We start from the raw sequence: 13054 nt of genomic DNA, 5'->3' as shown, positions 1-13054 counted from the left end.
GGTGCCGGAAAAAGGAGGTGTGACACCAACTATTTGAACCCTTAGGAGATTTTTATTGATAATTTCTCACTGTTTTGACTTTATACTCGAACTCACTCATGCTATATTCCACTGTTTTTTATAATTCAGCCATGTTTACTCTGCTTTAACACTTAAATGATGTTTTAAATGATATTTTGGGCTGAACACTATGTTTTACTGTTGCCCGAGTGGTTGTGAGGTTCTGACTGAGTAAGGTCGAGGGCCTATGTTATGAGGAAACACTGATTATGATTATGAGGTCGAGGGCCTGAGATTTATACGCCACGAGATGGCTTGTTGATATGAGGCCGGGGGCCTAGTGATGATGCCACGAGATGGCTTGATGTTGCGCTTGGGCCGTAAGGAGCCCCTCCAGGAGTCTGTACACCCCCAGTAAGCGCGGGTACCCATTGTGATATGAGATATAGCCTGAGGGGCTGGTATTATTCTGAGATATTGCCCGAGGGGCGGATTCATTGATACTGTTCCCGAGAGGCAAACTTTTATGTGTTTATTTTCCTTAATTGCCTGTCATTTACCTGCTTAAATTGTTGAAAAAGGTTTTCGTGAAGCTTAATTCGAGGTAAATGACTTTCACATATCTTTCACTGGTTTTACTGCTTCATTATAACTACAAATGTGCTTTACATGATTTCCTGATTATAGTCCTTATTTATGATTATTACTCACTGAGTTGGAGTACTCACTTTACTCCCTGTACCCCGTATGTAGATTCAGGCGCATCTGCTCCCGCTCCAAGTGCTGATCTTTCCAGCTCAGGCGAATCCGAGGAGTCTCTAGGTAGCTATCGGCGTTCGTAGCCCGGAGCTTCTTCCCTATCTTATTCTCCATGTTCTTAGTTACAGTATTAAACTCTGTAGATTTCTCTGAGTATTCCGGATTGTTTGAATGCTCATGATTAGTGACACCTCGGTATCAGACTATGTTAGGTTTATCCTCCATAACTGTATTGTCAACTGTTCACTCTTGGATTAACTATCATGTTTTAGACTTAATTTTTAATGTTTGATTGCTTTAAAACTGCAATGGGAAGTGTCACCTGGCCTTGTCTTCACGAGAGGCGCCATCACGACCGGGTTCGGGTTTAGGGTTGTGACATCTACAAAGCCTGACGGTATGCGAATTTGGGGTGAAACACATCGTGGGTTCCATATACTCAAAAAGGTGCGATTATGAAGTCTTATGTCGTTGGCTTGATCTAGCCATACCACAAGTATTATCGGCAACCTTCCAAAATTCCAAATACATGGATAAACCAGAAGTTATTTGGTATTTGATGAAGTAGATCTTAGAGATGGAAAAGGCACTAGCCGTTCATTATGAACTAGATGATCTTAACTACCTCCAAGGGGATGAATACTAACATTGGGCTTAGATAATGAAAAAATGCATATAGATCTTGATTATCCGATTTTTTGAATAATTGTAGAGAGGGAGAGCCTACCAAATATCTACAATAGATGTTGGACATTAGAGTATCATATTACTGCAAAAACCAAGCAAGTGATCTTAGTGAAGAAATACAAAAAATATGTGATAATTGGAGGCTAGATTATGATGCCCTAGACCCAGACGGATATGAAGAAGATGCTGAAGGAGAAGACGAAGACATCAAAAAATGAAGACATAGACCTCGAGGACAATAACGATGAAATAGTGTTTGACAGTAACGATAACAACAAATGAAAATGTCTAGTTATTTTAATTTTATATGTTATGTAGTCTTTTGAATTTTCAATGCTAATGTATTAAATGAAGTAAAAATATTGGAAATATATTTTTGTTTTATTGAATATTACAAACACACAATTATAAATAATTATACCTAACAAACACACTGCTACAAACACTGATAAATGCCAAGGTTAGATGAACTATCACCACGTGCCGAATTACTCTCGCATCTCAAACCCACTATAGGACACTTATAACGATTGTGGCCTGTTTGGGAATATAGACCACATTTACGGGCGTATAGATTATTTCTAACATTTATTTGATTCCATATCTGTGTTCTTTTTGGTACTCTTCTACGGTATAAAATGCCTTGTTACAAACCATTATAAATGGTTCCGGCGGCCAATAAAACTCAGAACTCACTGGTTGAAAGTGCCCATTATAGGTACTTGCATATGCAGCCACACTATATTCTCTATCAATATCCCTTATAGCTGCAAACCCAGTATGTTGAAAGCACTTTATGACATGTGATAAGTCGTCCATTTACATCAGGAACATAATCGCGTACTCTTACTAACGATGTAATTATTATTATTGCAGCCTTGATGCAAACTGGTTCAAACTTCAAAAATATTTCGATTACTAAAAATATGTATGCCGCTACGACCGCTTCATATAATGGTTGAGTCGTTGCATCGACTTTGGCATACATTGAACACCCATTTCAACCAAGGAGAATACACTGCGCGATCTATCAACTAACTGCTCCGCCAACTGCTTGAATTACATCCGCACTATGGCAACAACTGGCAGTTTACGAACTAACTTCAACAACCCATTGAAAGATTCTAAGATATTTATAGTTAAAATTTTTTATCTTTTGCCACCATCCTTATATAGAGTCCATTTCTTCATATTAATATCCGTCAACCAACAATAAACTCGTTGGTCTTCCTTCTTAATCAATTCCATACGCATCAAGAATTTCCTTTCTTGATGATATATTGCATCGATCCACATTAGATCGTATAACCACTTGCTCAGATAAGCCTGCTAGATGTTGGCCTTCAAATTCCTAACACAGTAAGGCTAGTAGCCGCATGGCTCCTTCCATTCATCCAAAGCACGCACATAATTTGATATCCTAGTGTGAAGATTAGATATTAGATAAATACTTGAACGTTATCTCACAACATGCTCTTTTAAGTGGTTTAAAAACTATGTTCAAGTCTCTTGACTTTTACTCTCTGGGATAGGGGTAAGGTCGGCGTACACACTACCTTCCTCAGACCCCACTAGTGAGATTTTACTAGATCGTCATCGTTGTTGTTGTTGTTCAAGTATTTTGACTCTCATTAGCACAAATATCAAAGGTAAGGGAAAATATTTGGCCATTAACATCTGTCCCAACGACAATCTAACATCTTTATATCGTACTTTCCGTACACATGTGTTCCATTTATGGAGATTACTGATTGATAATGTACAAAACTATCAATGGCTAGTTTAAATGCCCAGAACACTTATCTGAATATGTATTCTGGTATTCCCAGACTCTGCTCAAGCTTCCATTCAACAACTTTCCTTGGATTAAAGTGTTTCAAAGCAGTCGTGTACCTCGGTAGAGCCGCAAATGACACATCCTAGTTGCCATAAACAATATCAAATGCACATTTACACTCGAATAATACCTTTTTTGGTAGTGGTACACCCATATACCTGCACAACTGATGTTATGCACTCCTTTACCTTGTACCTTATGGACGATTCAATGTGTGAAATCAAGGAAAATCAAATCAAAGTTCAAGTTAAAATGATTTCTATTGAATGTGTCAGTATTAAAAATATTTTCGAATCACCCACATATTAGTTTTCAACTGTCTTCCACGAAACATCTACTTATAACCTTTATCCCATCGACGACAAACCGCCTTATATGTTTTTTAAGATGACTTAGCAACCTCAATCTCACAACAACTTTTTATGCTTAAAATTTGCACCGCCTTGCTCAGGCCAACCTTGTCATTGAAAAACATATTTTTGCGAAGCTCCGTTAGTCTACTTTCATCCCACGTTGCTGTACGAATTTCATCAAGATCTCTTGTGAGGGCATCCGCATCCAGCATCCCTGGCAAGTGATCAAGGTAGGAAATCTCCTTGAAATAAAATTACACACACGACTAGTACCCTACTGGTCTCACGGTAGGTGAGCCTGCATATACGGAGCATGCTTAGTGGTGGCATCATGCTCCATTTTCAAATATGGTTACTCATTGTCACCCTCATCTCTAAAAGGCGGTTCCTTATTGTCACTCTCATCTATGAAGAGTGCTCCATCGTCTGACTCATCAGCATTGTTGTCATATTCACTATCATCTTTCTCACTTTGTGCATATGCCATATCCTGATTCAGAATATCATCATCGCCCAACTGAGTTAGAACAAAACTGTCTTGTTACTCATTTTTCCTGCATAACCAATCGAATAATTAATCTTCTGTACATCTCAACGGAATATACTAAATTTAACGCTTAAACCTACCACTCATAATTTGTGAATCGCACATTATGCAGTCTCTCGGATGGAACATCATTAATTATCATTCCAAAACCAGAAGAATTTCCAAGATTATCAAACTGCTGATTATTCGAGGAGGACTAGCATGATCCATCCCTCCAAACGTAGGTAGATTACCACTATTGGTTTGTTCATACCTAGTAAAAAATTATCTGCTCAGTTACCTCTACGAAAGAAATATGAGTTATTATTACTATACATATAAAATAAATAGTTACACTACAACAAAGTAAGTAAGTATTTATCACTCAGCCTGTGAATTATGTAAATTTGTCGACCCTCCACGCTGCAGCATTGGAGAGACTTTGTGTCCTCGCTCCTCATTAAGCCATAGAAAAAAGTTCAGATCAGGACATATTCTTTCATACGAAACCTGTTTAGATAAAACATATCCGAAAATATCTCCACATGGTTGAGTGTTAGTCGTAGTTTGCGAAACATCGGTCATGTTGACGTCTTTGGACTTTACATACATTTCCAACATGCTTATCACAAGAACATCCATGTCTTCATCTGGAGTCCTTGAAAAATCTTGCAGAGTTTCATCGTCTTCGATGTTACACTCGGTATAAAAGCAACACCTTGTGGAGTAAGTAAATACATATATCTTTCAATTATCTTAAGATTCACCGAATGTTTACTCACACTCATTCTTTTACATATTAGAGATACTAATGTGTGGTACTCCAATGTAAATGACAACTTAACAATACTATATGGAGAATAACTACAGTGCACGAGTTATTTTCCATCATAGTCTTACCGCCCCAGTATAACGCAATCCCAACTCTTCACTCATCGTTCATCCTATAAAGATTCAAAGAGAACTTTGGAAAGATTGATGAAGATGAAGACAAATATAAATGATGCTGAAGAATACTGGCAAATTGGTTCAAATTTGCTCAAGAATGATTTCTTAAAAAATGGACGCCCGGCTTAAGTAAGCAACTATAAGTGCCTTTGACACCTGAAAAATGTGCATACAATAAGTGCTTTATCGTACAATTATTAGAGTTGTCATTCAAAAAATCAGAACAAATAATCACACATGCGCTATACATAAAATTGTGCTGCCTTTTGTTTTAGCACCTATTTTGGTTTCTTGAGTCTAAAAAGATGTTACTTTGGCTCCGGACTCCCAATTTAGGGCCAGAAACAAAATGGAGGACAAAGTTGTCCTATTACGAAAAGTTCAGGGGTAAAATTTGCCCTTTGTCCCGCCCAAAAAAGGGAAAATTAGAAAAGAAAAACAAAACCATTGTCAATCGTCTGTGCTGAAGGCTTCTCAAGTCAAAACCCTTGTTCGAGGTCTATCTCATAGCGTTTTCCGTTCACTACGCTCACTGTGAAGTGGAGGTAATTGGAGTTTTTCGATTCCACATAAACTTGTTTATTTCTTATCAACCTCAATAGCTTTTGGAAATGTTGTTTTCATGTACCCCATGGGCCATGCTCCTACATTGCCTCTTTTATGTTCGACCTTGAAACTCATTTTTTTTAATTGTTGTGTAATAGCAACCTCTAATTTGTACAAGTTTTGTTTTGCTCTTTGCCTATCATTGAATAAATTTTCTAGTGTTTCGAGGAGCTAAAATCGCATACAACACATGCCATCTGTTCTTACCCCCCCCCCCCCCCTCCCTTTTTGGTGTTTAGAGCTGAAATTTAATTCTTAACAGCTGGAGGCTATAGGTTCTTCCACGAGCATCTGTTACCACAAACCAGAGTTTCCTATAACACACGGCCAAAATCACAAAAATCTGTGAATATATACCTATTTCTTTTGCATCTGGCTTTTGGGTTTTGTTTTGTACTTGTTCTTTCGCCAATTTTTTTTGATAATCGTGCAAGTACCAGGTAAATCTGTCTATCAAAGTTTGGACATATGCCAAGAAACCACCTTGTCTTTTTGCCTTCGCTAGGATTTGAACTTGATTCCTTATGGTTCTCAACCCATTTCATTGACCACTAGGTCACACCCTTAGGTGCTCTTGCCCCAACTTTTTGTTTAGCTAAAAGATGAAAAGTTAGCTAGTTGTTATCATTTAAAATTAAGGGTGATGTAATATAGAGCAAAATTTCCTTGAGTCGAGAGTCTAGTGGAAATAGCCTCTCTACCTTCTCAATGTTGGGGTAAGGTCTGCTTACATACTACCCTCCCCTAATCCCACGTTGGGTATGCTGTTGTTATAATATAGATAGAGCAAAATATACAGCAGTCCAAGAAAGTGGACCTTAGTGCTTAAATCTTGCAAAATTCTCGTTTCTAAGGTTTGCAAACAGTACTTTATATGCTCACCTTTCCGGCTAAATGTTTTAACTCTTGTGTGAGAACCCTTAGAGATACACTATGTATATTCTGTATAACAATGATAAGACCTCCATTAAAGAATCTGAATCTATTGTACTATCGTGCTCTCACGCAATATCTGCACATAACTGATTAAAAGTTGCATTTTCATAAGATATGTAGCCTCCAGCTGTTATTAATAAGAACAAGTGGATAGATTCTTCTTGTGAACGGAGAGGCTGAAATGCTAAAGGTGTTTAAGGGGGAGTTACTGGTGCACTTTTTGGATCCTGAGTTTGCTTGGTCACCAAATTGATTTATAACATTCGGCTCCAAGTCATAGTAGAAATTTAGCATCGCTAGGAATCAAATGATTGGATGACCTTATAATGTACCAATCTACTCATAAATTCTATGCACTAATAATCTATTCTTTGCCCATTAGTATCTATATATGGTCCAGGGTGATCTCCCCCCAAGGCTACAATACAGCCAACATGTAGTATAAACTGACAATGCAATGAGTAGAGGCGATCTCCCACCTAGGTTACATTACAGGCAACCATATTGTAAATGTGTCAATTAGGTTGAGCCAAAGAAGCAAGTCATCAGATTCAAATGTAGGTGGAGAATGCCTTTATTATATTCTCTATATGCAGTATGCAGGCTGTCACTTGCTATAAGTATATTTTTCGTGGCAAATTTTTTTTACCATCACAGCTACAACACAAAAACTTCCGCAGCAATAAGTATTAGTCCGTAGCTATGGATCATGTGAAGTCTGTAGCTGACTTTTAGCTACGTCATATTTTGCTATGAATGCAACAGAAAAAATGTTGTGGCTAAAGTGTTTTGCCACGGAAATTTTCATATTTAGCTATAATGCTTTTCGTAGCTGTAGATGCGTAATGTTTTAGTGATAGTTTAGCTTTCTTGACACTCCAACTCTGTTTCCAAAACTAGACACTCTACAAACTCACTTTATATGAGTACATACTACTCTCTCTTTACTTGTTTATCCTTATATAATTATTGCCAAGATAACCATAGTCGAGGTGTGCGCAAGTTGGCCTGGGCACCACCATCATAAAAAAAGAGTGAATATGTTAAGTCCCCCTAAACTATCACCATTTTGCGAGTTTTATACCTAAACTATTGGATGTTCCTGTTATCCCCGGACTATAACTCTCTTTAGATTAACCCCCCCCCCCCCCCCCAAACCCCCGGTTGAATATGTGGCAAAATGTTTTGGGACAACTTGTTGAGAGGCGCAGGTGAGATGATCAAAGTCTTAAAAATGAGTCCACCTAACTGTTTCTAACCAGGGGGAGGGGGGGGGAGGAAGTTCTGTGAACACCCAATAGTTTATTAAAGTAAAATATTCACTTTTTACTGACACTACTCTTTGCTTTTCTCATTATTGTTTGAGTGACCAATTTCACATTAATTTCAACAATTAAGGAAAAGACTAAAACTAGATATTTGTAAGTGCATAAAAATTTCACATTAATTTCAACAATTCCTCTATTTTCTAGTCCGGTTTATATAGCTTGGTTAGTTTTCTTGTCGATGTCCTTATACTTTTAGTTCAGTAATTTTTCATTTTTGTTTGTAGAAAGTAGAGATGGATAAATCTTGGTTGACGATTAGAAATAGAGCGGATCGAAGATATATTAGAGGAATAGATGGCTTTCTTGATTGGGCATACAATCAACCAAATGCGAGCTCTATGATTTGTTGTCCTTGTAAAGGGTGTATGAACACTGTGTTCAAGTTGAGAAACGTAATAAGACTAGACTTACTGAAAAAAGGCTTCTGGGATAGTTATAAGGTGTGGGACTTGCATGGAGACGTTTTCGTAGGAGATGATAATTCTCATAATGTACGCAATGATGAAGTAGAGGATGATAATGTTGGAGAGGATGATATTACTGAAATAGTTCATGATGCTTGTGGATGTACGAAGATGGAGGAATCATGTGGCTCAAGGTCTTTAGCCACTGTACTTGGCAAGAGAACAGGCTATGCTCGCGGAAACGAGTATGGAAAGAAGCCTCCCAACAAGAGCCGCATGCAACAGGCCAACTTTGAGGCTAGCCTGTCTTTTGCAATAGAGAAAGCACGTCAAGAGATGCGAGCTAACATGAATCAAAAGTTTCAAGAGAAACGTGAACAAATGCGAGCAGAAATGGTCAAAAGGTTTCAAGATCATATGGAAGAGGAGTTTCGTAAAATGCGAGTAGAAATGGAAAAAAGAATCCAAGATCAAATTGCTACCGTATTTGTCAGAATGCAACAGGTATTCTTCCTCTTGATCTTCAGTTTTAGTGGGATTGAGTCCCATTATTGTGATTCATTGAGCCTCCACCTCCTTCTCCTGTTCACAATCTTCACTTCAATGCATTGCTCCATAATCTGCACAAAGTAATTGTTCTCCAGAGTAAGTGAATAGTCTTTGTATGTCTGACCAATAATGACCTCTAAACTTAAACTACATTTGGATACATAGTCAGAAACTCAGAATATTCTTTCCTTTTCTTTTCCTCTAGATTCAGTAGAGAACCAGTGCCAAATTGTTGGCAAATGACTGCTATGCTGTCCTGACTGTTTAGAAAGGTTTAGTGTGCCAATGCGTAGAAAGATAACAAAACACACAGAGAACAGAGAGTGATTCATGTTAAGAAAAAAAGTGGTTCTTGTGCATGGAATTTATCAGAAAATCATGAGCTTGTTAAAACCTTGATTAATAATATCTGCTTGTTGCAACTCGAGTGAACTGCCATTTTCGAGTATGGTTTCTGCTCATGTGTTCTTTGTTGATCTGCATAATTTTCGGATATATATTACTAAATATAGAAAGATGTCAATCTTTTTGGAACAAACTAAAAGGGAAAGAGAGTTGTATAATTTGGGACATAAGGAGTAGTAATTTTACTTCAAATCGATAGGCTCCTTTGAATCACCCCAAAAAGGAAGGAGGGTTCTTGTTTTGCTAAAACGAGATTTAAACCAGATAAGACAACCTGACAGTAATACAGTTATCATAAAAAAGTTACTATGTCCTAAAAGCTTTTACCAAAATTTCTATGTTAATGTTGTAATTTTTTTTTTATGTTGTAGTTGTAAGTTTTCTATGTTTATGTTGTAATTGGCTCAAGTATGGAGATTCTGATTATAGGCACAGTAATTAAAAGAAAAAAGACAGAGAAAGATGGTATTAGTACAACTAGTGGTTGGTATTCTATTCCCATTACTGAAAATGTTTATGTTTTGGTTTCGTGATCCAATCTGCAAAAAATGAAGGCAACGAACAAAAGCCCGAAGCATTGCGAATAACATTTTATATGGTTTAGCAGTTGCTTGAATTTATTAAGTTTAGGTTGTCTGTTGATGGAACAATCAAAGTGACGTATTGTTTTTTTTAAAATAGCAGGGACAAAGTTCTTCAATAACGAGAAATGATGTTGGCGAAGGAGGAGATTGAAGACATTTAGGTTCCTTTTTTGGGTCATATGTGTATGTACAGTAACGAAGTTTTGTACATTTTGGTACATGTTTAGAAGTTGAGTCTGTCTCTGCTGCTTCTACATGTTGTTCCTCAGTAAAGGTCATTATGAACAAGTGAGCTCAAGTAACTTGGCCTTTACTAATCAACTAATTTTTAACTGATGGCTTAATTTATCTTTAAGTTACTTCTCTTCCCATTGTAGCACTTACACTGTACATTTGTGAAAATCAAGGGAAATATGATTGTGGGATCTCACTTGATTTTCAAACTTAACCCCTTGCACCTTTCAAATTGAAATAACTTTTTTTCTTTTGATATTTTAGATTGTAATTCTAACTGAGAGCTTACTGTTTGTTTTGTGTGTCCGTCATAGTTTTAATATTTCGTTTATTTTTTCTTTCAAAAAGCAAGCAAATTTGTCTTGCAAATATTTTTAAAATGGGTATAATTTCGTCAAAGCACGTCGAAATTTAATACCGTCAATTCTCACGGGTTCAAATAAAAGAGATGTTCCTAATAAGGGTTCACTAAACGACGAAAGTTGTACTACACGAGTGGGACTTCTTAGTTCTTTCTTTTGGAGTAAAAATCATATCAACAAGTCAATGACAAAGGTTTCTCTCTAGACCTTTTTCACTTTCATCTCATTTGGACTCTTGCTACTGCCATAGACGGCTCAAGAACGTGCGAGGACTAAAGATAAATTTTAATATGAGGTCTATATTTTTTAAAAGAAAGTTACTTATAAGATATATTTTTATTTGAAGTCTATTCTTCTAGCTTTTTGAGATACAAAATTGTTAATAATTTTTTTTATAATCAATTTTCTCTAACAATTACTTTTTAATTGATAATATAGTTAACTCATTTTATCTTGCTTGAGATATTATTGATCTCAGATAAGAGTTTATAGAACAATAGAAGTATAGAACTATTGAAAACTTAAAAGTATTGTTGAACACTTGAACTAATCGAATCTTGGAGATAGAAGATAGTAATGAAATCTTGGAGAAAGAAGGCAAGTAAGAATATTAAAGAGAAAGAAATATGTAGGGGTTTCTGAAATATGAAGAGACTGGTGAAAGGAAAAATTGACTTGACAAACTAAGAAATGGAGAGTAAAATTTTGGCGTGTTACCTAATGAAGGATTAAAGAGTGAAAAATTAAAACGTTGGAGAAACTATTCATCTACCTATTTTTAAGTAAGTCAAATTATTACTTTATTTATAGATCTAAAGAGCTTTCTTTCCTTTCATACTAAAAACTATACTTTTGTATTACAAGCACTAAAGATTATCTATATCTATTCTATAGCCAATACATAGTTTGTCCCTGCCTAGTCGGATCTCATATTAGCACCTTGTGTACCTGTAAGTTTCTGTTTAGTTAAATTCCTTTTTAGTCTATCCTTTTGTAGCTTTGTGTTGGTCTAGTGGCTGCATCAAGCTATGGTAGAGTGAAGGCATATCCTCGGGGGGAGCAGGGGTAGAGGGTAAGGGTGGCAGGGGTAAGGCACCTTCTAGGTTGAGAGTAGGGTCATGAAACATAATGACTCTTAGGCGGAAGTCTATAAAGTTGACAAAGATTCTCCATAAGAGGAAGATTAACATAGCTTGTGTCCAGGAGACTAGATAGGTGGGGAAAAGGACTTGAGAGACGGATGGGTTTAAGTTGTGATATTCAGGGAGGGTGAGAGGGAAGAACGGAGTAGACATTTTAGTTAATCAGGATCTAAGAGAGCTAGTGGTTGAGGTTAAGAGGGTGAATGACTGGTTGATGTCCATTAAGATAGTCGTGGAAGGGTATACTCTGAAGGTAGTTAGTGCTTACGCGCCTCATATGGGTTTGGACGAGGAGGTTAAAAGACGCTTCTGGGAAGATTTGGATGGGCTGGTGCGGGGTATACCGTCCACCGAGAAGCTTATTATAGGGGGTAATTTTAACGGCCACATTGGGAGGTCGCTTGGGGGATATGACGGTGTGCATAGTGGCTTCAGTTTTGGAGATAGAAACGGAGGATGTACTTCACTTATGGAGTACGTTAAAGCTTTTGAGTTGGTGATCTCTAACTCGTGTTACCCGAAGAAGGCGGAACACCTGATAACTTTTCGGAGTACGGTGGTCAAGACCTAGATTGATTATCTACTTCCCCGAAAATGTGGTAGAGGTTTATGCACGGATTGCAAGGTCATCCCGAGTGAGAATCTTACGACCCAGTATATGCTTTTGATTATGGACTTAGAGATCATCTGGACGAGGAAGAAGAGGGCTATGTCTGGTATACCTAGGGTCAGATAGGGTGCATTGACTAAGGACAAGGCCCAGGAGTTGGGGGAGACGTTGCTAGCTATGAGGGCCTGGAGGAGTAGCGGGGATGCGAGTTGTATATGGTCTATGAAAATAAATTGTATTAGAGAGGCAGCGAGAGAGGTGTTAGGGGTCTCAAAGGCTTTTTCTGGTGGCCATAAAGGGGACTGGTGGTGGAATGAAGAGGTTCAGAGAGAAGTGGAAGCCAAGAAAACGGCATATTTAAATCTAGTAGAGAGTATAGACGAGGGGCAGAAGAGTGCTAATAGGGAGAGGTATAAGAAGGCTAGGAAGGAGGTGAAGTTGGCGGTTACTGCGGCTAAGACCGCGGAGTTTAGTCGTTTATATGAAGAACTCGGGGATAAAGGCAGGGACAAGAAGTTGTACAGGCTAGCGAAGGTGAGGGAGCGGAAGGCCCGAGATCTGGACCAAGTGCGATGCATAAAAGATGAGCAGGGAAGAGTTTTATTGGAGGGGGTCTAGATTAGGCAGAGGTTCCAGTCTTACTTTCATAGACTCTTGAATGAAGAGGGAGATAGGGACATTGTGCTGGGGGAGTTGGAGTACTCGGAATGGCAACGAGATTTTAGGTATTGTAGACGTATACGAGTGGGGGAGATTGCGCAGGATGAGTCGGGGTAGAGCGACT

The 13054-nt window shown here is 37.8% G+C and overlaps 1 protein-coding gene across 4 annotated transcripts; it reads left to right on the top strand.

Moving 5' to 3' along the window:
• Nucleotides 1-5443: 5443 nt before the first annotated feature.
• On the top strand, nucleotides 5444-10287 carry LOC107790148 (uncharacterized). Of its 4 annotated transcripts, none has more exons than XM_075237012.1 (3): nucleotides 5444-5655; nucleotides 8205-8888; nucleotides 10023-10287. In XM_075237012.1, exons 2-3 carry the CDS (start codon nucleotides 8214-8216, stop codon nucleotides 10071-10073), a joined length of 726 nt encoding a protein of 241 aa, XP_075093113.1. In that variant the 5' UTR covers nucleotides 5444-5655; nucleotides 8205-8213; the 3' UTR covers nucleotides 10074-10287. The 4 variants fall into 4 exon arrangements, with proteins under 4 accessions (XP_075093113.1, XP_075093111.1, XP_016467537.1 ...); XM_075237010.1 differs by having other exon boundaries at nucleotides 5446-5655; nucleotides 10020-10287; XM_016612051.2 differs by lacking the exon at nucleotides 5444-5655 and adding an exon at nucleotides 5961-6156 and having other exon boundaries at nucleotides 10020-10287.
• The last annotated feature ends 2767 nt before the right edge of the window (nucleotides 10288-13054 follow it).

Source organism: Nicotiana tabacum, chromosome 18 (assembly GCF_000715075.1).
Source record: "Nicotiana tabacum cultivar K326 chromosome 18, ASM71507v2, whole genome shotgun sequence".
Classification (NCBI taxonomy): domain Eukaryota; kingdom Viridiplantae; phylum Streptophyta; class Magnoliopsida; order Solanales; family Solanaceae; genus Nicotiana; species Nicotiana tabacum.
The sequence above is the reverse complement of the archived record's forward strand: the minus strand, read 5'-3'. Positions and strand labels throughout refer to the sequence as shown.

Bases quoted from the DNA above. Each gene is read 5' to 3' on its own strand.
- LOC107790148 (XM_075237010.1), top strand. From the start codon at position 8,214: ATGGATAAATCTTGGTTGACGATTAGAAATAGAGCGGATCGAAGATAT. The intron at 8,889-10,019 runs GTATTCTTCCTC...TTTTTAAAATAG, and splicing joins TATTTGTCAGAATGCAACAG to CAGGGACAAAGTTCTTCAAT.